This window comes from Python bivittatus, unplaced genomic scaffold (genome assembly GCF_059951505.1).
Source record: "Python bivittatus isolate LINGU-HERP-01145 unplaced genomic scaffold, Pbiv_v1 ctg000480_np1212, whole genome shotgun sequence".
NCBI lineage: Eukaryota > Metazoa > Chordata > Lepidosauria > Squamata > Pythonidae > Python > Python bivittatus.
In genome coordinates, this window is record NW_028277075.1 from 33035004 (window position 1) to 33059471 (window position 24468).

General features: G+C 38.7%; 2 protein-coding genes across 3 annotated transcripts in view; one reads left to right on the forward strand and one right to left on the reverse strand.

The window, feature by feature from the left end:
• Positions 1-8276: 8276 nt before the first annotated feature.
• ZNF408 (zinc finger protein 408) lies at positions 8277-19550 on the reverse strand. 2 transcript variants are annotated; one of them, XM_007421769.3, is made up of 4 exons: positions 19185-19550; positions 16748-16809; positions 13698-14002; positions 8277-12236 (listed from the first exon to the last, which is right to left on the reverse strand). In XM_007421769.3, exons 1-4 carry the CDS (start codon positions 19362-19364, stop codon positions 10540-10542), a joined length of 2244 nt encoding a protein of 747 aa, XP_007421831.1. In that variant the 5' UTR covers positions 19365-19550; the 3' UTR covers positions 8277-10539. The 2 variants fall into 2 exon arrangements, with proteins under 2 accessions (XP_007421831.1, XP_088001832.1); XM_088145706.1 differs by having other exon boundaries at positions 19154-19230.
• A 90-nt stretch (positions 19551-19640) lies between these two features.
• The window catches only part of ARHGAP1 (Rho GTPase activating protein 1), a 37168-nt gene continuing 32340 nt past the window's right edge, over positions 19641-24468 (forward strand). Inside the window, exon 1 of the mRNA XM_007421768.4 lies at positions 19641-19778. The gene's annotated coding sequence lies outside the window, so the exon portion shown is untranslated. The remainder of the gene's footprint in view (positions 19779-24468) is intronic.

Genomic DNA, 24468 nt, shown 5'->3' on the forward strand with positions numbered 1-24468 from the left:
GTCTAGTAGCAGCCCAAATCTTAATGGGTATTTTCATCTGGTTTTCACTTATAAACATTCCTGTACAAATGGATTTACTGTCCTGGCTGGATATTATTTCATACATAGCAACTGTGCCCACAAACATCTGCCAGCTAATTGATCTGGACAGTGTTACACAGATGCGCTATTACCTGCCATTTGTTACAACACTGAAGCATTGCACTATGTTTCCATCCCATTTTAGGAGAACAATTGTCAAAACCGAGCCATATTTTGCCATTTGATTTTCCCCTGTGTAGAGAGGCTGTTGCTATAAAGGAACTGTTAGCCAGATACCTGAGGATGAGCCAGGCAACTCCAAAACTTCATGGATTTGGTAGAAGCTAAAGGATGGGTTTCTGCAGTTATCAGATAAGATTATTTGGTTCTTTTAGGTATAAGATTTTTACTTTCCTTGTCTTTGGAACATGTGTTTTTATATGCATGTGCCTATGTACATAGTGCTGACCTCTGTTTAATGAGTATGAATTGAATGTAGTTCTGGGAAAATTATGGAACTTATTTGTGAATAAACCAGAGCATAGCCATTTTTGCATTCAAGTGAAGCCACCTTGTCCTATGAATAGCCTCTTTTTGAATTGTCGTATGTGCTGAATTATCTGGCTTTCAAGGAGTTCTTGGGTAAGAATTTGGGAGCTTGTTTACCAACTTCAAGGATTAACAGAAGGAGGTGGAAATTGATTTTTGTATTGATAAGAGGAAAAAGTTAATGAAGGAATGTTTGTAGTTTTGCTGAATAAATCCTGCTACAAATTAGCTGCTTTGAATGTACAAAAACCTTAGAAGGCATGCATAGAAAGAGACAAAGGCTGTCTTCTTACTTGCAAGCTGGGATAAACATTTACTCTGCTACTACAAATTTGACTCGAGTTTTTTCCTTTGATATTTGCAACTTTCCAGTGTAGCCTGTAGTGCTGATATTCCTGGGTGATCTCTGATCCAGACCTTGCTTAGCTTTCAGAGCTCAGACAAATTCAGCCAAGTACTGCCAGACCTATTGAATTCTGGATCCAAAGCAAAATCGTTGGGTGGGAGTAGAAAGCAGCATGGAGAGTGCACCATTTCAGATCACATGATTCCTACTGCCCTTAGCACACAAGGAGCCAGTGATATGCACTTCAGTAGATTTCTAATCAGTGAAACCAACAGACTCTTGTAAAAGCATATTCCCTTGTCTGCCAATTAGCATATTATCAAGGAGCGTAGAGGAGTACAGAGATGGCCTTAAAGAAAATATGTGGCAACCACTGGGAAGACATGAATTTAGCCTGGGAAAACAGGAAGGTGTGAGAAAGAAACTCATCAGTGCTCTGCCTTGACTCTCTTTGGTTTAAGAGGGAGGGAAGAAGAAACACTGGCAGGTTTTCAAGATTCTATTATTATAGCTTATATCAATAAAGTAATCCTAGTATTTCTTGTGGCATTTGTTTCCTGATCTGGTTTATCTCCAAGGGTAACAGGAATTGAGGAGGAGTTGTGGATTTTCCATACTGTTCTCCTCCATTGCAGCCTGGGAAAACTGTTCTGTTTAACTGAGGTAAAGCGTACGTCTGAAGCAGCCTTTGGGTTGAGGCAAGGGTTGAGATTTAGGTGAACACCTTCACGTGTCTTATCCCCATCAACCATAAGCACTGAAAATTATTCCAACCCACTCTGACTTGATGATCCATATAACACTCCTACCAGACTTGCAGTTTTACATACTCATACACATATCCACTTTTCATTGTTAAAAACAATCCCAAAGAAGACTGGTAAAGTTTTTTCAACTCTATTTCTAATGTGAACACTTTTGCCCTTAAAGCCCCTCAGCAAAGGGATCACAGTGGTTGTTTGATGATTTAAAGCTCTTTCTTACATGACACGATCCTATCAGCTTGACCATGTAGTTGCCAGGAACTGAGCTTCACTTGGGAGAGTTTTTATCTTTGCTGTAGATCACCAAGTTTTTTCTGTCTCCTTACCTCTGCTGCTTCCAACAGACTACAGTATACTTAATAATTTTACTAGTACTGCCATTATCTCAATGGATCCAGCCTACCTATTAAAATTATACCTGCAAATTATTTTTGATAGGGAAAACATTTTTTTTTTCTGCGCTCAGTCATTACTGATTTTGCAGTGACTGCTTGGACGAGTCCTTGCAGTTTTCAAGGCAAGTGTTTTGGAAGTGGTTTGCCAGAGCCTCCTTCCTAGAGCAGAGCCCAGCTGGCAAGCGCAGGAGGTGGGGTTTCCGTTGCTTCGCGCCCTTTTTGGGCGCGCACGGTTTTTTCACGCTTACCGGCAACTGCTCCCGACTCCTTTTTTTTGCAAGGCGCCGCCAGCATTTTTCCTCCCACCGGAGTGAGAGTACCCATTTATTTACTCACGTGAGTTTTCGACCTGTTGGGTTGACAGGAACTGGGGAGGAAAACAGGAGCTCACGCTGTTTAACGCGAAGGCTGGACTCGAACAGCTGAAGCGTCAGCCATTTCTGGCCGGCAACTTTCAGCGTCATTAAGCCGCTGCGCCACCGCGTCCCCCTCATAGGAAAACATTAACAACATTTAATTCATCATTTTGAATAAAGAAATATAAGCTGGAGTCTTGTAGTTCTTTTGGACTACAACTGCCACAGCTCCTTTATATTCTCTGAGTTGACTGGGCTGATGGGACCTGAAGCTTAAAACATTTGGAAGAAGCTATTCACTATTCTTTATTTGAAATATCTGACTTTGCATATTCCAAAATGATACAAAATCTAATTTATTTAAGTCTTCTCTATTCTTATATGAGACAAACAATAAACACTGGAGGTGAACTACCAGTCCCAGAACTCTTTTGCTTACTGTTTTCTGTCTTCTTCACAAATGGGTTAATATCTGTTATCTCTACCGTAGGTTGGCAAATATTAGCATTAGGACAGCTGGGAACAACTCTTTGGCTACTTGTACAAAGAGCAATTACATAGTCCCCTCCTCCAGTTGAGAACAGGATTTGAGGAGTAGAGAGTCAACATACAGTTACACAGGAGAGATGGTTGAGAAATTTCCAGCTCAGGACCTGGGCTGTGGGTCTTATATGACTGCACTGATGACTGCAAGACTAGATGTGTATCACTTTAGCAGTGCTTGGAAAAAGCAGTCAAACAGATAACATCTCTAAAAATGTCAGGGTCTAAAAAGCCATGGCTGTGTTTTTAGCCCATGTTTCTCTTCACCAGCCACAAGGTATCTTAAACAAGATGGTGTAGTTTCATAGCATGATTGCAGAGCTTGTGGGAGGGGCTTTTATACCTGGCAGCCAAAAAGAAATTAAGAATCTTCAAGCAAATTAACAAAACTATCAGTGTAGGGAACAAATGAACTTTGTATCTTGATTCATATATTCACATATATTATTGAGTGATGTTGGGACAACTATGGATTCATATTCTAACCCACATCACAAAACACATTAATGATAGAATAAAGGATGATAAAATACATGAATATACATACCAAGAACTATATATGTTGCTTGGTAAGAAGTCTGAATTTATTGAATTGATTCACCAGGTAGTCATAGAGCACCTTTGCTAATTCTACATTGATTGCTTAAAATGGCAGACCAGGGAACTGCAGATCTCAGAGGTGGTTCAGCCCATACAAGTTTAATAAATTATTATTATATAAGACAAAATATAAAGCCATCCTGCATAATAATTATTCTTACTTTGGGGCCACAAATTAAAATAAGTTAAAGTAGGTAATGGGATAGGAAAAGATCTCAGCTGAAAACTCTGGCAGATTTCATGAGTTACTCATTTCATGAGTTACTCTCCTATCTTCAGTAGGAGACAGCCAGCTCTTGACATCCTTCGTGTATTTCTACATGCCTGGTGCAAACAATGCAGAAAATCATTGTGAAAATGAAGCCTAGGAGGAAAAGAAAAAAATCTTTCCCTAATACATAAAATATAAAGCACCCTAGCAACTAAAAGGTTAAGGGCTGCTCTCCATGGCTGAGTTTAAATGTTCTCCATCGATCCTTGAGTCAGCAAAAAATTCCACTGAAGTGAAATTTCATGTCCTATTGCCTTTTCCAGCTGTTTCATGCCATTGCAGTTACCTATGTTTCCTATAGATTTCAAAGCCTGTAGGTTCTGCCAGGTTATAAGGAATCTATTGTGAAGCTGTCTTTGGATGGTGACAGAATAAGTGAGAAAATACTACTTAACGCTTTTATACTAGGGATGAGTTAAACCTGTCTCATTCATGGGCTGGGGATGAGGTGAAGGCAACATCATGACAGGACAAAAAAAATTATCAGGGCATGTTGGTGACATGGTTAGGTGCAAATGAGGAAAGGCCTTACGTGGTTGTCTGTTAAGTCTTCTACAGGCACTTAAGGGAAAAAGCTTATCTGGCTCTTTTGAAGTCAGGGTTCAGATTCAAAAATAGCTTTGGTCATTCTGATGGATTATCTGTACCCAGACAGAGAAGGGAAAATACAGCCCTATATATATATTTCTGGATCTCTTGATAGCTTTTGTGTATGGACTTTACACATATAATAATGTATGTCTCCACCTTCTCTAGGAATGTCACAGTAAGATAAAAACCATGAACAACCATAACACTTAAGCCATTATGTGGAATCCAAGCTATGTAATATTTCTTCCCTAGGTCAACTACTTTGAAATCAGCTGCATCTTTCACACTGAAGTCATTTGAAAAAGCATAATCTTGACTGCTTTCTGAAAAGACAGGGAACGGATCATCCTCACCTCGTTGTTCCAACCAACTTGTAATTGTCATCTAGATATACTGTTGACAATACTCTGCTGTATTTCTTTGCTGGAAACTCAGTGTTGGATGTCTTAAGACTCCACGTGTTGTAAAGCTAATTCTGAATCCAAACAAAATGGAGTTTGCTAATTCTAGAGTTTGAATTTCAAAATTTGGGAGCTATGACTGTATTGGATGGGGTTGTAGTCCATCCTATGAATCAGGTGTGCAGCGTGGGACTCCTCCTGAAGCTAGCATTGATGTTTGATATCCACATAACATTGTTGGCAAAAGAGGCCTTTTATCAGCTTTTGTGGATAAACAGAATATTCCCCTTCTTGAGGACAGACCTGAAGTCAATGACACATACACCAGTAATCTCTAGGATGAATTACTTCAATGCAATATTTGTGGGATAGCCCTTGGATAGCAATTAAATTGCAGCTTACCTACAGTCAGGTCCAGAAATATTGGGACATCGACACAATTCTAACATCTTTGGCTCTATACACCACCACAATGGATTTGGAATGAAACAAACACAATGTGCGTTAACTGCAGACTGCCAGCTTTAACTTGAGGGTATGTACATCCAACTCAGGTGAACGGTGTAGGAATTACAACAGTTTGCATATGTGCCTCCCACTTGGTAAGGGACCAAAAGTAATGGGACAATTGGCTTCTCAGCTGTTCCATGGCCAGGTATGTGATATCCCCTCAGTACCCCAATTACAATGTGCAGATAAAAGGCCCAGAGTTCATTTCAAGTGTGCTATTTGCATGTGGAATCTGTTGCTGTCAACTCTCAAGATGAGATCCAAAGAGCTGTCGCTATCAGTGAAGCAAGCCATCATTAGGCTGAAGAAATAAAACAAACCCATCAGAGAGATAGCAAGAACATTAGGCGTGGCCAAAACAACCGTTTGGAACATTCTCCAAACAACTGTTTGGAACATTCTTCAAAAGAAGGAACGCACCGGTGAGCTCAGCAACACCAAAAGACCCAGGAGACAACGGAAAACAACTGTGGTGGATGACCAAAGAATTCGTTCCCTGGTGAAGAAAACACCCTTCACAACAGTTGGCCAGATCAAGAACACTCTCCAGGAGGTAGGTGTATGTGTGTCAAAGTCAACAATCAAAAGAAGACTTCACCAGAGTGAATACAGAGGGTTCACCACAAGATGTAAACCATTGGTGAGCCTCAAAAACAGGAAGGCCAGATTAGAGTTTGCCAAACGATATCTAAAAAAGCCTTCACAGTTCTGGAACAACATCCTAGGGACAGATGAGACCAAGATCAACTTGTACCAGAGTGATGGGAAGAGAAGAGTATGGAGAAGGAAAGGAACTGCTCATGATCCTAAGCATACCACCTCATCAGTGAAGCATGGTGGTGGTAGTGTCATGGCGTGGGCATGTATGGCTGCCAATGGAACTGGTTCTCTTGTATTTATTGATGATGTGACTGCTGACAAAAGCAGCAGGATGAATTCTGCAGTGTTTCGGGCAATATTATCTGCTCACATTCAGCCAAATGCTGCAGAACTCATTGGACGGCGCTTCACAGTACAGATGGACAATGACCCAAAGCATACAGCAAAAGCAACCAAAGAGTTTTTGAAGGGACAGAAGTGGAATGTTATGCAATGGCCAAGTCAATCACCTGACCTGAATCCTGAGCTGAGGATGCATTTCACTTGCTGAAGACAAAACTGAAGGGAAAATGCCCCAAGAACAAGCAGGAACTGAAGACAGTTGCAGTAGAGCCCTGGCAGAGCATCACCAGGGATGAAACCCAGCGTCTGGTGATGTCTATGCGTTCCAGACTTCAGGCTGTGATTGACTGCAATGGATTTGCAACCAAGTATTAAAAAGGGAAAGTTTGATGTATGATTATTATTCTGTCCCATTACTTTTGGTCTCTTAACAAGTGGGAGGCACATATGCAAACTGTTGTAATTCCTACACCGTTCACCTGAGTTGGATGTACATACCCTCAAATTAAAGCTGACAGTCTGCAGTTAACGCACATTGTGATTGTTTCATTCCAAATCCATTGTGGTGGTGTATAGAGCCAAAGATGTTAGAATTGTGTCGATGTCCCAATATTTCTGGACCTGACTGTAGATGGCTGCAGCAGAGATGGTGACTGGTGCCTCTTAAAGATGCCACATTATTCCTATATTGAAAGAACTGCACCAGTTGTTAATCACTTTCCAAGCCTGGTATAATCTGCTTACTATGGTATGCAAAACTTTTCATAGCTTAGCTCAAGCTACTTGCAGGATGGCCTGATCCTGAAAAGTCCTCCCAGTACCCTTAAATCATTAATAGGCATATTTGCAGGCACCACAGCTATGGATACATACGGCAGTAAGGAGAGTGTCACCATCTGTCAGTCCTCCCAGGTAAACCAGGCAGGAAACATGACTAGATGAGCTAATTCTACTTTATTGTAAGGCTACATTAACAGAATCTTGCAAGTCTGAAAGTACAAATCTCCTACCCTCCCTATTTACCACCTGGGTAGTTAGGGTGGGTCTTTCCTAAGTTTCTTTCTCTGGCTGTTACTTCTGAATAGTCTTCAAGAGAACTCCCATGTAGATCAAATTGCTGTGAGATGAATTTAAGTTTCCAAGGCCAAATGAATTAAATACCACAGTGTTGAAGGAACTGGCAGAAGTGATCTAGGATCTACTGTAATATTTAAAGACTCCTGGAGAACTGGTATAGGTTTGAAGGATTAGAGAAAGGCAAACATAGTTGCATTATTCAAAAAGGGAAAGGAGGCCTCAGGAAATTACAAACTAGTTGGTTTAACATCTGTTAACTGGGCAACGTACTTAAACAGAATGTATAAATGCACTTAGAAAAGAATGTTACTAGAAGCTAATGTGGAATTTGTCAGCAACGGGTCATACAAGTTATACAGTTGTATCACCTAAAACAGCTCCTTCGTATAACTTGCATTTATACAGTATTCTCTGTATAAATCAGACACAGCCTGTAGTAATCCTAGCAGACCTTATGTACAAAGGTGACCAATACCATTTATCAGTTAAAAAGCAATGATCAGAATGCCTCCCATATCTGTGGGTAAGCACCACTTAGCACTTCAGATCAGCACGAGTGAGCTGCCTCAGATGGAACCTGAACTCAGTAACTAGGTTGAATACAAAAGCAAAGGAAAAAGACAGATGTTTTGACTCATGCAAGGGCTCCCTAAGTTCTAGCCTCACTGAGGTCACTTACAGCTGTGTCAATATTTGTTGCATGCAAATGTTGGACCAGGTCCTGGAACAGCAAAAGATACACACCAGCTATTCCACACTGGAGCTCTAACTCTTATTGCCTCAGAGAGATACATAACAGCAAAAGCAGTTAGTAGCAAAACATCTATTTACTAGGATTGGTTGTAAATGTTATCACAGAAGGCATACACTAGTTGGGAGTCAGGAATCGTCAGAGACTTTTTTTTAAAAAGAGAAATCTTTATTATATGGAGGACATTTGGAATTTTAAGAGCATGTTATGATCACTCTCACAAATTGGCTGCCATGATGAAAGCGGTTAGTAGCAAAACATCCATTTACTAGGAAGCAAGCTGATGAGATTGTCCTCTACCTCCTATTCTAATTTCCCAGAGTACTTTAACCACATCAGGTTACTTCTGTTTTTTTTTCCTTCTGCCCAGACATATACACTCCTAAAAAGAGCACAAGAATAAAACTCATACCATATATTTATTTTCTAAGAATGTCTTCAGGATATATAGGGGCCCTTGAAGTATTATTGGAAATAAAGATTAGAATTAAGGTTTGCACTTTGCTTGACACCATGCTTGCTTGTTTTTTTTTTAATTAAAAGAATCATAAAGTATATGACAAAATGCAACAGTAATGCTGCAACATAATTATCTGTAAACTGCATCACTGTGACAGCATAGATAACTAGAAAACAGGTCACCAAATCAGTACAGTAGAACAATTTACAATATCCCAGAATTATCAATTAATAAGTAAAAACAAGTATATTTAACTAGCTGTTCATCAAAAAACCACCGTTAGAAGAGAGCATCAAACAAAATAACATGTCAAAGAAAGTTTTTGCTCTGTGCCAGGGAACTACAGTAAGCAGGACATTATTAGGTTCTGTTTTTCTTCATAAAATAGGCAACACTGAACTTGCTTATCTATACTTTATTAAGGGTAGAACTTTGGATTTGAAGGATTATAAGAGATGTATGTTTTGAACACACATACATTTCCAAACTGTTTTTGCTAAGTGAGCACACAACAGCTTCATATGACATACTTATTTTTCAATTGTACCATTTCAGGCAACAACGAAGAGACCAAAATGCTGCCTTGCAGAAAGAATAACCAGAAATACATTACCCCTATCCAATCTTGTAGGAAAAATATTTACCTTTAAATAAATGTTTTGGGAGCCACACACTGTAGTGTTTCAATATGAAGCAACGTTAAGTAATGAGCAAAACCTGGTTCTTATAACCAAAGATAGTTCAGGAAGGTATAGAAAGGAACAAATATGGCAACTAAATTGAGATTTATTTTTAATTTTATCCTTTTTCTATATTCTTTTGAATTAATAGATGGAAGGGAAGAAATGCAGAGTCTTCCCTTCCATCCATTAATTTAATACCATGTTAATTTAATTTTAATACTTGATTCTCTCATTTACAGTCTGAAATAGATCAATCCAGCAGTATGTGTATAACACACAGCATCTGATTAAAACATGGTTTTTATATTATTGAACATGAGTTTCTGTTGTTCTAACTGATCTCTGTCTGATAAATATTCTATAAAACCCAAGTGGGACCAGGTAAGTTTTTGTATTTGCCTGTCTGGGCCCAAACAAATGTGCTTACCTTATTAAAATAGAGCCTCTATTGTACGTAGTAATAAAGACTGTAATGCTACCCTCTACTGCCTACTTGCATTTATTAAATAAAGAAAAAACCCAAGTTCTTCTTAGCTGGGGGAGAACCAAGAAAGTTAAGAGTATACTGGAGCATCAGTAGTTAGATTAGAGATATTAAGAGTTTCATCACATTATATCTTGAGAGCATCAGATTGGGGAACATTGTTTTACTAGATTCAACATTTAGTTGATTTTAAAAAGAAATATTTTGTCTATATGCACAACTACCAGGCTGTACAATTCTCAGCAAGACTGCAATATGATTTAATTCAGGCCTGTCTACATGCTATCTTAACATCATGTATGACCCTGGAGAAGTTGTATGCGATTATCAATCACATGATTTGGCTAGTCAATGGAGAGACTGCTCTCACAGCCACATTAATCATTCCATGTGGAGTGATATAACTAATTTAATTATTCAAACTACTTGACTGAACCACATGATCAGTGCTAGTATGCTTTACCGCTGTATTTTTTTTTTAGAACTGCCACATCTTATATGATACACAAATAGGTAAGAATAGTCCTCACTTAATTTAAACCAATACTGACTGTGCAAAAAAGGATACTCAGTGAGCATTTTTAATAAATAACTTCTGGTCTACTCACCAGAGCCTACCATGCAGTCCAATCATAAAGGCTCTAGGATCTGTACTGATATTGATGATTCAGCCAAATTTGAAGTCACACACAAATACCTGCCCCTTTTCTGGAATTCTGTGCTTCTAAACCCTCATGTTGCCCTTTCACAATTACAGAAAAAGCATACTTAGACAATCCACAATAAATGCAATGCTCAAGTTCCCAATTCTACCTCAACTACTTCTGCCACAGTACTAAAACCAACACCCTCTTGAAGAATAAACATGTTACTGGGAGAAGCCTGCTCCTGCACAATGATACATTCTTCCTCAGTGTCTGAAACAGCAATCTCAATGACATCCTTGTGTCGGTCAGAGCTCTCTTGTGCTCCAATGTAGTTACTGTTAGAGATGAGGACTTTTGCTTTCCTGCCAGGCTCTGCCATATTCATAGTGTGTACTACCAACACAGCAGGCTGCTCTGAAACTGCAATATCCTTGAGATCTTTGATGTCAAATTTGGATGAATCCTTGACTAGATTGTCTTTGTGCTCAAGCTGGTGGCGTTGAAGGTTCTGAGGGAGGCTGTAGCCTATACCACAAATGTTACACTGATGGGGCTTGTCACCATGATGTGCTTTCTGATGACGCCGGAGTTTTGTAGCTAGAGGATAGGATTTGGGACACAGGTGGCAGCGGAAAGGCCGCTCACCTGTGTGCAGGCGTTCATGAGCTCGTAACGTGTGGGGATCACGCAATGCTTTACCACATACTGTGCACAGATGAGCCTCACCTGTGTGGGAGATCAGGTGACGGCGCAGCTCAGGACGCTGTGGGAAGGCATCTCCACAGAAATGGCAGTGATAAGGGCGTTCCCCTGTATGTAGCCTAAGGTGCCCTCGTAGATTGCCTTGCTGACGGAATGACTTGGGACAGTAGGGACAAGTATAAGGACGTTCCCCTGTGTGCAGGCGCATATGGTTCCGCAACGATCCTGGGTTGGCCAAGTGCCGTCCACATATCACACACTGGCAGGCAGCAGGGGTAGAGCTTGGCTGTTTAACTTGATGAGTCTTGCGATGGATACGAAGGGAGGGACGCCGGGCAAATGATTTTCCACAATCTGGACAGGCATAGGGGCGCTGGCCTGTATGCAGTACCTGATGTTCTTGAAGGTCACGCTTGGTGCCATAAGTTTTGTGACACTGTGGGCAGGGAAAGGGCCTTACCCCCCTGTGGCCCAGCATATGCGCTTTGAAACTCTCTTCTGAACTATAGCTCTTGCCACATTCTGTGCACAGGAACGGTTTGTGATCAGTATGCACAAAATGATGTTTTTTCAGGTGGCAAAGCTGGAGGAATGCTTTACCACACTCTTTACACCGGTGTCGTCGTTTAGTGCTTGATTCTGTGTGAGCTGAAGCACCAGGCTTGTATCTATGCGACTGTTCCTCTTGTGTAGGATTTTTCTTTTCATTCTCTGCCCTGTCTTTGGGTGTACTTGGAAGATATCCACTGGGGATTATTTCAGCACAGGACTCTTCCCTTAATGTCTCTATATTATCAGTTAAAATGGCACTGATGCAAACTGCACTGCACGATGGTGGGTTTGAACAGGTTTCAGCCAATGTTGCATCTGACTTTATCTCATTCACCTGCTCTTCCTGAGAATACAGTATAGCATCTTCTTTGCCTCCATCATTCTTGGAAACAGGACAGCTTTTAAAAAGTTTATTATTTCCACTCTGTATTTTGGTCTCCTGTTGTTCAATTTGCAAGGAAGAATTTTTATTGCTTTTCTTGTGATTGACATCTAATCCAAGGGTCTGTTTGTTCTTCAGCTTCTTATTCAACACAGAAACACAACAGCCTCTGTCTTTCAACTCTGCAGACTTGGGAATATCAGGAATACCTGAAGAATTGAACCAGGAACTGTTAGCTCTCTTAACAAGACATCAAGTAGTTATAGCTATTTTATAGTAAAACTATTTTATTTCCATACCTTCTCACCTTCAGTCTTTGGAAATATTTCACTCAGGATAGAGACTAAAGAAATAGTCATCAATTGGCAAAGAAGTACTTTTGAGAACTACAACAACCAGGGCATTTTACTTGAATTATAAATATCCTACAGGTAGTCCTCGTTTAGTGACTGCCTTGGACAGCGACCATTCGTAGTTATAAGAGTGATGAAAAAGTAACTTTGCAACCAATCCTCGCATTTACAACCTTCATAGGTCTGTAGAGCAAAGGAAAGCTGAAGTAAGATCATAAGCACAGTTATGGTTTCACTTAGTGATCACTTTGCTCAACGATTGAGTTACTGGTCCCAACTGTGGTTGGTAAATGAGGACTACCCATATTTTTAAGACTTGGAAAAACTTTGGGCTTCTATATAAAAAAAGATGTTGCGGTATTTGGTTAAATATACATTAAAGTAAGTCAGAGGATAAATCTTCTCAAAGGATTAAAATGGTTTAATATTTGCATTTCATTTCACAGTAAAACCTGTGGGAGGGTCTCTGAATAAGACAATTTTCTTTATCTTTTCCAAACAGCTGCCAAGTTTTGGAACAAGATGCAGCTGCTATAATGATATAAACCAAACACAGGTTTGTAGTATAGTTGTACAGTCAGATATTTTACATACATATTCTGCATGATAGTAAAATACTTCACGGGTTATAGCAGAACAAACTGCTGCTTGTAAGGCTGATTGACCAGTGTTACTGAACCAAATTCAGATCAATGGACAAGCATGACTTCTATTTCTACTCAGCAGGCCTATCTGCTCAGCAGTCCTAGACAAGCTACTGTATACTCTCAGACTCAGTTCCCAATCTCTGAAACTGAGATACTAAATAGAAAAACACTGTGCTTTGAAAATAGTAAAATATTAAATAATAATAAGTAGGAAAACCTATTTCCAAATAACTCTTTGTGGGTTTCAAGGGAGAGGTGTACCTCAATGCCAACCATGATGGTACCATTTGTAAAAAAATAAAAATACAGAAAATGCAAGAGCCCCCAGCTTGAAAGGTTTATAAAAGCCAAGCAGACTTTCATTTAAATATTTTCAGTAATCTTAGCTTGTTCAAAAATATGAGACAACTCAAGAAGCTATCTTGTAAAATTCTACTGGTAAAAAACCAAAATTATACACTTAGATTAGGGCTGCATAATGATTAAAAAGGGGCACGTTTTCAAACCTTCCTGTGAACAGAATGTGACAGTGAATTCCTTCAGGATCTCATGCCTTTCCATGATCAGAAATGTACAAATTCATTTCTATATTGCATTTCCTATTTGATTTGCCTGAATGATCTATGATACTCCTTTTTAAATGCTATTTCAAGGACGCCATGTACAGTACCTGCAGAGGAATCCTGGATAATATCATCTTTCTGCATCAAAGCCTCCTCTTCTAAATCTATGGTCTTGGTGGTGGCCACTACTGGCATTTTTTGCAGTTTTTTATTCTCTGTAAAAAGTTTCCTATCTGAGGTATGTGCCAGGCTATCATTTTCCAGACAAGTAGGACTGGCCTGTGATTCAGTTAACCAGCATAGCAGTTCACTGCCCACATCAATAGGACAGCAGACTCTGATGTGCAGCTCCCCGTTGATCCATTCTAACATTACATTTGCTTCATCTTCAACCCGGCTTTGCTTCACGAGGCTGTAAAACACATAGTGTTAAATATTAATTTTGGTGCAAGATGCAATATCGTCCCAGGCAAACACACAAACAAACTTAGAGCATAGCACGTATATAAATAAGTGAATGTGGTCTCAGTCTAATCTACCAAGTATCACGTTTATTAAATAATATAGTACCTGGAAATGCCCATTCACAGACTTTTTTCTGAATTTATCTGACTAGGACCATAGAAAGCCCACATGCACTGACTCCTATCCTTAGCACTCTAGCTCAACATTGTTTATTCTTACTCTCTAGGAGGTTTAGGATAAGAGCCTTTTTTTCTACATCTGGTAATATTGGGAAATGAATCTATGACTGTCTGCATGCTAATCTAATATACAATATTTTAACTCCCTTCCAGCTATTGATGATCCTGTGGATCAGTGAAGATCAATAGTGCCCATGGATTAGTGAGAAAAATAATAATCAACAATACACATACATATAAATTGAATATACACTGCCTCTTCATTAATTTAAAAAAAGGATGGATCCAGATGATGTTATTTCAGAGGAGAATAAGGACTGCACTAGGTGAGAAGGTAGCATCATGACATCATGGAAATAGGGGAGATTGGCATCTCTATCTTTTGGGAGGGGGTTGGTTTTCTTGATGAATTAAAGGAAGGTTTAGAATAATACTCTGATGTAGTATTTGATCAAAAAGCAGCTTGTGTACCTCTGTAGTTTGCTTCTAAAATTTGACAGTGTGATCTTTGGGGGCTAACAGGTATATGTAACTAGTGTGCTGCTGGTGTTGGTTCAATTTACTGTTTAAAAAATGAATTTCAATTATTTGCATAAATAAAAGATTTGGGGGCCTACCTTTCAGTTACCTTGTATTTTATTATTTTACCTTTTGATTGGTTAATTTTTCTTTTTTGTTCCTTTTTAAGCATTAAAAAAAAAAATTTCTTCTGTTTTCCTTAGTCTCATTTAGATTTTTCTAAGCACAGTTTTTTTTATACAGTAATTTTATTAAAGATTACAATTTACAACAATAAAAACTAAAACTAAAAAAAATAAAAGAATAAAAAGAAAAAATAGGTTTAAAGTTTATTAGAGAGAATTAATGGCTGAAGAGGAATCTAGTGAATAAATGGAACATAGGAACTACCCTCTCAGAGATCTGTAACAATTACATAGCTGTACAGAAATCATAAGATTTGACTTCCTATATCTATGTCTTGCATGAAGATTAGAATTTCTAGTCTGCCTTTTATAGATAATGCTTACCTTGGTAAAGACATTAGCTACTAAAGGCATTTAAGTAGGACATGAATTTTTCCTATTGATTCCAGCAGCAAATTTAAGAACACATTCCTTCCTTCACAGCTCCCTATCTGTTTTAGTCTTCTTCCTAATTACCCATATCAGAGAAATTCCATTTTTTTCTTTCATTAGGGCATTTGTTTGCAATATTTATCTAGTGTGTGTGCTTTTCCCTTTAATATATTATTTTCATTTATGGAATTCCTGTGGCTGGTAATCTCTTAGCAGTTTTATCCTTTCATATTTATGTCAAATATTAAAGAACTCTTAGCTAATTAAAAAGTATAATCAGAACTGTACATGATTAAAACAATAATTAAAAATGTCACTGCATCTTCACTTTTCGTTTCCATGTATAATTGCCAGTTTGCATCATCTCAAAAGAAGGAGAGGAGGAAATATGCAACTTCTAAGATATTCAAGCATTTTATGGAAAAATGCATAGTACTTGACAGATATTTTATGGGAAAATGTTATTTTTAATAAATGTATTGTCTACTTAAACAGGAGCACCTTTTAACCTATCAAGTTAAAAAAAGTAGAACTAAATGCAGCCAATTTTTATTCGAACTGATTAATGGTTTAAACATTATCCAGACTTTCAGATAAACATTATCTCATCAAGTGAACTGGGGATTTAAAGACTCCAGTAACAAAAGTGGAAGCCACTTAGAATAAGAGTCATATTACAGCTTTTGCAACACAAGATAATCAAGACAAAGTCAGTCTACACAACCTTGCTGTATTTGTTATGTATCTATTGTAGCTGGCTGACTTTTTAATCAGGAAAAAATTCCAAGACAGCAAGACAAAAGAAGAGCTAATCAGCTTGTAATAAAGATGACAGAAATGAAGGAAATCTCTAGTTGCCATTGAAAGCTGAATTTCTACAACAGGAACAAAATATCTATTTATAATCATTTATTATTAACGTATTATGATTAAGCTTGTCTAAATGTATAAATTCTGTCACATCTGTTAATTTGTTTTAAACATTATTAAACATCCACAACAGCCAGAGATGTTTCCCAGCTATTCAAGGTATACAACAATCTTTAGAAAATTCAAAGTTAAATGCAGATCAGGACATTTGACTGAAGCTGACTCCAGGCACACATAAAAATGGACAAGCCACTGATTATTTTATGTTTAGTTCCAGGATCCAATGTGTGAGGTCACTCATATGATGGATACTAATTTGGGTATATCACCGCATTAAAGAATTTGCAGTACTTGACATTAAGGTCTGAATCACATGAGTCATATTATTTTGAACCTGATTAAAAACAAAATAAATATCAACTTAGCTTAAAAATAAATTTAAAAACAAATTGCATGAATTAATCCTAAGAGGTTCACTACTATCTGAACTGTTATACTCAACAATCTATTACATTAGATGAACATTTCTGAGAAGATTTTAAATTATCCATATGTTTCTGTTCTCACCTCCTCCAGTTGGATATCCTGTTGCAAGCAGAAGCCTTTTTCCAGCTGGGTAATGGAAATGCCTGTAACGGAGAGCAAGATGTGTGTGTGAGAGGCTCTCAGTTTTGGGACTAGCTCTTTCTTTGACCCATAGGTCAATTCACACAATCAAGCTAACATACTAATCATGAGGAATGCAGATCTATGCAGAGAGACTTTTTCTTTGCAGCTGTGAATCCATCCCTAAATCAAGAGCACCACCACTCTACTCCAAGCTGCTATTAGAACTCTTAACAAGAAAGGAAAGTACTCATAGTGCATTCAAAGCCCTCACTTCTCACTCTGGAAATGAGAACTTTGAATGCAAAATGGTGCAGTAGAAAATGGTTAACTATCCTGCCACAACACAATTTCACCCATCAATTCTGATTGTGTTTCAACTTTTAAAAGTCAGTGATCCAATAATTGATCCCACACAACATACTTTCACACAATGTACTAAGCCATGTTTAGTCATGGTTTGTTGGACAAACCATAATGGTTTGGTTCACAATTAATGCTCACCTTTTAACTACGGTTTACAAATCACCATGGTTGTATTCACATAACTAAGCCATCACATCACATTTGCCATAGTTTGGCCTTCATAACAATTACTGATTAGAGAATACAACTGTTGCAATTCAAACCATGTTCAGCAGAATTTTCTAAAATTGGTGAACTTATATTATTGTTTAATATACCATGGCTGCCTCCTAATAAACCAAAACTAAAAAATAGCATTATAGTTTCATGTAGTGTGTGAGTTCACCAACAATCAATATTTCATTTAATTGTAGGAAATGTTGTTCTGAACTAAATTTTTAAGTATGTATTTTTCAGCAGCACCAGTGACTATGTTCAAAAATTAGCCAGCAACATTTTAGCTTAATGTATCCTAGACACCCAGTCTTTATAACTAGCTTACAGTTGAGAGCATCCAGGAAATTTATTTCCCTAAACTTATTAAGTTATCCAAAGGAAGTTATACAAACACAGTCAGTGCTGACTGACAGTCTGGAATGCCAAGACTTAACAACTATGTTTAGATGATAACGCTCAGTAAATTATTTTGGGCAAGACACTCACCTTTCACTGTAACATACCTTAAATAATAGCTGGGTGGATTAAAACAAAATATGATTTGTCTTAACTATTTAGTTATATGGTGGAACATATATTAATATTCTATGCCTATTCTGTGCTAAATGTAAACTATCATTTTAATTCATAGTAATAAATGAAGCACTGCATACATGACTGAATGATAGAGTCACAATTATTTCACTGACATGTGCAATGTATTAGATAGCAAATGTTACCTTAAATCTCAATTGCAAGCAAATAACATTACCCAACCTTGTTCCAGATTTCTATAAAACAGACTATGAAGGAATTAACCAGTGCAAAACCAGATTCAAGTATGAATGGGTGCCCACAGAGAGAGAGAGTGAGTATATGTGTGTGTCTGTATCAGAGAGAGAGAGGGAGAGAAAGAGAGGTCAATTTTGCCCAGCATCTTGTTTCCCAGAATGCCCCCCCCCAAAAGATACCTATAGGAAAACTGCAGGTAGAACATGAGGTCAAGGCTATGTCTTGACATTTCATCACAACAATATCCCATTATCTCTGAACCTGTAGACAGCATACAGTATAGCCATTATGGCTACCAGTTACTCGGGCTTTCAATTATTTTGTTTAACCCTCTCTGAAAGTAATCTACGTGTTACATTCCATAGTTAATTATACATGTGTAAAGAAGTACTTTCTTTTCTCTGTCCTGAAATTCCTGAGGATCCCTTCTGTTGGTTACTCCTATCCTATATTCCAGCATTAAGAGTCTCTAAGCACTTTGCCTTGGCAACAAAGTAGTATACAAAACATACCCAGAAGCTATAAATATTCAGAAATTCTCAAGCCAAAATTTGCTCAGATAAAATCACAACAGGCCAGACTTTCCATACCTACAAACTTAAACCAGGAAGTTGGGAGAGCAAGCACCAGCTATTATGACAAACTGCATTGTCTCTTGCCAAGGCGATTGTTATTGTTGTTATTATTAAAATTTTATGCTGTCTTTTTAATGTATAACTCAAGGCGGAAAACATGCCTAATACTCCTGCCCCTATTTTTCCCCACAACAACAACCCTGTGAGGTGGGTTGGGCTGAGAGAGAGAGTGATTGGCCCACAGTCACCCAGCCGGCTTTCATGCCTAAAGAAAGCCCAGAACGCTCAGCATTCTGGTTTCTAGGTCAGGGCCTTCACCAGTATATCAAACTGGCTCTCTGGGGTTCAAGCGTCTAGACCCAGATTTCCATCTGGTCGACCTAGGGGTCAGCAGGGAGGGGGAAGAGAGCACTCACATCGACCTCAGGCCTATTTCTACCTGTCACTCTTGCCCGCTGTCTGAGGCTCACCGACAAGGAAGTGGCCGCCTTCTGCTCCTCGCCCTGCGGCCCAAGCAGCAGCAACATCCCTGGCTGCAGAGCGCGCCCCACACACCACACTCCCAGACCCTTCTCCGAGGACAGAGAAGGTCCCACGGCCAGCCCCCGAGGAAGGTGCCACGCCGGGCAAAAGGGCCAACTGCCGTGCATATCCAGAGGGTGACCTGCAATAAAAACGAAACGAAAGGACGATCAGCGCAGGGAGCTACACTCCCACACAGTCCACAAACAGCCCAGCTCTTTGGCCGTGCTCCCCTCCATGACGAGGGAACGCCCGTTTAGGAAGCGGAACGATCAACTCCACGAGCCTCGGTTTCACCCGGGCAAATATTTCTTTCCCACGCCAGACGTCGAAAGCAGGCGGAAAGGAGTTTCCATGGAAACGAATTCGTTTTCCGGTTCAGAGTCGGATGTTTGCGAAGGTGTTTGACAGGCGGGAGCGGCTGTTGGCGAGCGAAGAGAGCGCTGGCGCTCAGTACCGAACGCGCGTGGTCAGAGTCGGAAGTGGAGGGCTTTTCCTACATGAGACGAATCGCCGATTCGAGCGCACGCACCCATTTCGAGGTAATCGGTTTGTGAGGGCTTGCGTTGCGGGAAGAGGCTCCTTTGCGGAGGGAATATTCCTGCTTCGTCGGGGAAGAGGCTCTTCGGTCAGAGTTTAGGAGGGCGCGTGCTTTGGAGCTGCCTGGCCGGAGTCCAAGGCACAGAGCCACTGCGTTGAACTTCTGCCTTTATTCTCCACCCTGTCTCTGTGTGTCACTGCGCCTAGGTGCAGAGGTCCCCTCCATTCTGTTTTGGGCAATTCCTTTCTTCTTCAGTATATCTTATTTTATTTAGAAAGATTCCCCAGCCTTCTGTAGGGGTTTCACTGAGAGGTGCAGGTGGAAACGTTTCTTCTATCAACTTCCTTATGTTAACTTACTTTACAGTACAGAGCATTGTTTCTAAAGGAGCAATCCTGCTTCTGCTATTGCAGAAATGAGAACTTCTCAGTAAGCACAGCCATCATTTGCTTAACCATATTTTGTTACATAAACCACGATTGGCTGAGTTTGACATTGTTTTAAGTCATAAACCATGGCTAATACAACCACAGAGCCTGGATTCACACAATATGGTACGCAAAACCGAACATTATGGCTTAGTGCAATGTGTGATCTCAGTCATAGATTTGTATTACGTGGACTGTTTAGAAGGAGACTTATTTTAAATACAGTACAACAACATTGTAGTAAGGAAGGGAGAAGTTGCTAGAACTACCTTGTTTATGCAATTTATAGGGTTTGAATCTAGTAATCCTGACTGTATGCATTGTCTTAATATTAGTTTGTACTGATCAGCTTGATGCTGTAATAGAGGCAACTTTATTCTGCTTTGATCTTGTCAGTTACAGGGCTCCCAGATCTTTGACAGAAAGTGGAAATTGTATAGGTGTATAGATAGATGTCTTAAAGAAGTAATCTATATGTGGAGAGAGTTGGGCAGAGAGATTCAGTAACAAACAAAACTGCATAGAGTACAGTATGGCAGAATTTGTTTGATGATTTTGAAGGAGGGTTCCTTTTAAGTGAGTGTTCTACCTGACTTCTGAAGATTTTTATGCTGGATATTCATTTTTATGGCAGTGTTTGCCTTGAAATAACAGTCAGAAGAAAGTAGAAGTGTACTGTTGCTGAAATTCTTTCAAGTGCATTGGATTTGCAGGGGGAAAAAAAGAAAAATGGAAGACCAGGAATGATTTAGGGTTAGTGGTAGGCATACAAGTTACAAATGTGATGTGATTTTTTTTTTCAGTTGCTGGATTTGCTGTAGTATCACCAGAATCAAAGCATAGCTTGAGCCAGTAGAATTGTTCAACAAGCTCAGGGAAGTTATGTTCTGGCAGGAAAGGTGTGGTGTTTTTCAAACTATAATCTGATTCAGCAGATTGGATCATACAGTCAGTGGATCTTGTTTGATTTAAGCTGAAAGCTGTGAGAGAGGGGGATCATCCTGGGTTAACTTTTTTTTGCTTTTTTTTCTTGAATTAGACTGTATTGCTGGTTGGGCAAGCTAAATGCCTATTTTTCTTTAGTATGTCAACTATTGCTGCAAGATTTCAGTGGATTTTATTATAATGGCAATGCTGGAGGAGCAAACAAATATATATTACTCTATTTTATTGATTCGCTAGGCCTATTGAATACAGGAAATAAAAAGAAATCTGCTTTCTTGATGAGCTAAAGACATAAATGAATTTATGAACACCAGCAGTTAAAATATAATTTCTTGAGCTCCCATTCCCACATATACATGCTTAATGATATCAAAGGGTAACATTAGTTTAAGGAAGTTTTTGTGGCAAGATGTATATGTATGGAATACAAAGTACTACATGTATGGGTATAGTTTCTCTAAGATTTGTTAGAGTGCCTATATAAAACTGAAAAGGAAAGATGATAGTAACAATTTTACCTGTTTTGCTAAATGATCAGATGATGTTTCATGCCTAGTTTCTTTCCTAATTGTTCTATTATTTTTCTTTGTTAACTTTAGATAGAAACTATGTATATTATTCCTTGCCTCAGTGTATAAACAGTTATAGGGTGATTTTGAAGTATTAAAATTAAAATAAAACATATTTTTACAATCATTTGGAAAAAAATAAAAGAGAAGCAGTTTGGGGCAGTGAATATCTAAAATTAATTGCCTTTTCTTTTCAGCTAATTATAACTGTATGTTTTCTTATAGTCTCTTTTAAATAAGATAAGTCTAAAAAGAGGGGTAATGGTTGCTGGAATAAGTACAGGTAGCCCTCGCTTAACGACCACTCATTCAGTGACCTTTTGAAGTTACGTCAGCACCGAATGAGTGGTGGTTATGACTGGTCCTTGAACTTCCAGCCATCCCAGCACCTTCACGGTCACTTGATTGCTTGACAACCAGCTCGTACTTACAATGGTTGCAGCATCCTGTGGTCATGTGATCACAATTTGTGACTTTCCCTGCCTGCTTCCCACAAACAAAGTCAATAGGGAAGCTGGCAGGGAAGATCAGAAGTTGTGTGGGTAAGTCTCCCCCACCCGTGCACCCTTCCTGAGCCTCACTGTGCTTGTGCTGTGCCTCCCCAGCCACTTGCACACCCTCCCCCACCCGGCAGCAGTCACTTACCTGCCTGCTGGTCTGCTTGCAAGCCACCTGGGACTTGCAACTTCCTGCTGGCTTCCCTACTGACTTTGGTTGTTGGAAGCTGGCAGGAAGTTGCAAGGAGATGCTCACTTAGGAACCCATGTTCCTCACTTAACAACGGCAAGGGGGGACTGCAAGGATTGCCTTCACTAAGCAATGTGGTTACGTGACATCACGCTTTACAACTACATCACTTAGTGATGAAAATTCCAGTCCCAATTGCTGTCGTAACTCAAGGATTGCCTGTATAGAATAGAGTAGGTAATTTGATGCCTCTTGGACCATCTCCCATCTTACCATGCCAACACTGGAAGTGGCAGATATCTCTAATATAAAGATATATGCCCTAGATGGTGTTTACATGTTTAGTAATCTACAAGGTGTTGTAGGTTGTTTCAGCAAAGCATAAGTTAGAATATATGTTTAGGTAAAAAATTCAACAAATGAGTGTCCTTTACAGATGCTGTTTATGTACATAGCCACCCATGATTTGGTGCTATGAGAAAAAGGCAAATATAAACCTTGATTTGTATATTTAGATCCAGAAAAGTAGTTTGATAACTTCCAGCCCTTGGTTTCAACAATCACTTTAGAGAAAGGGCAGAGAATATGCTCCTCGGGGTTTGTTTTTATAATGTCAACCAGTAGTTGGTCTTGAAATAAGTAGCAGAAATCTCTAGTGATGTTTAATATTTGAGGCAAGAACACAGCAAATTAAGTATGTTTCATATTTTAAGGAGATTGGATTATATTTGGATCCAAGTGCTGAATTTTGTAAATTGGAAGTATTTTGTTTAACCATGGATGAAATGTTTTCTAAGTAGTAATAGGGGAGTAATATGGCCAGGAACATCAAAGACTTTAATGTATTTGTACTATGTTTATCTTCAAATGGAGTAGAGATATAGTTTAAAAATCTAGTAATATTGCAAAACATATTTATGCATTAATTTGACTTTCTGTGCAAAGTATGAACTGCCTCAGTGAAAAGTATTTTTGAGATTTATATGAAACTTTTCTCTCTAATATTTGTGTTGGTCATTTCATCTGTGATGATTTAACAACATACTGGAACACTACCACGGATCAAATACTACTTGCATATATTTATATTACAGGTTTGTGAATGATATTAGGGGAACATCTACTGTTTACTGTCTATATTTCAGAGAAAACATAGGATATAAATGCAACATATAAACTAATGGTGTGGTAATTAGTAAGTACTGTACTCTCTGCTCATGTTGTATGAGAAAATTGGAATAACTTACTATAAGCAAGTAGGGGATTGTTTTTATGTTAATGCCAGGGAGTTTTTTTATTGGATAAATTTAGATAATTATGAGAATATGCTGCTGGAGTTGTTTTGAAGGGAATGAGTCACCTCAAATGGTGGTTAAGGTTTCCATAGAAACTGAGGATATTGCTAAAGACAGATGGTTGGTTGCAATTTAAGCATGTTTCTAGCATTAGCTAATAATTCAAAATGTCCTGCTCTTTGTCCCCTTTGCAGCTACTCCACTCCTTGAGAGAGGAGCAAACCATAGCTGAGGTTAACTTTGCAGATTTGCCAGGCCATTAATACTTCCTGCCAATATATTGTATTTTGTTTGGTTGTAGACTTCCTGCACAATAATTTTACAGCCATCTGAAGTGTAAGGACAATGACAGACTACACATTTTGATACAAATATAATATAATATATATTAATATATATTAGCTGTATAATATATAGCAAATTCCCTTCAGTGCCCTCAAGGATTCACTGAAATTATGGCATAATGCTGAGGCATGCTTTAAGACATGGTGGTATTTTTGCTGCTGCTGTCTTTATGGAACTGATAACGTTAATTTCTGATATTAGATATAGCCCTGCTTTGATCCATTGTTTTTTAAAAAACATTTTACTTCAGAGTTGATATATTGTTTGTGTTGTTTTTAAGGATCCTCTAACACTTTTAATATCATGATAGATGGGTTATCTTCCTCTGCCTCTTGAGATGGATAATTTCCCTCTCTAGTAGCCTCACATATACAGTTATTAACTTTCAATCAGTTGTGGTGCTGACTGTAGTCATGAATGTA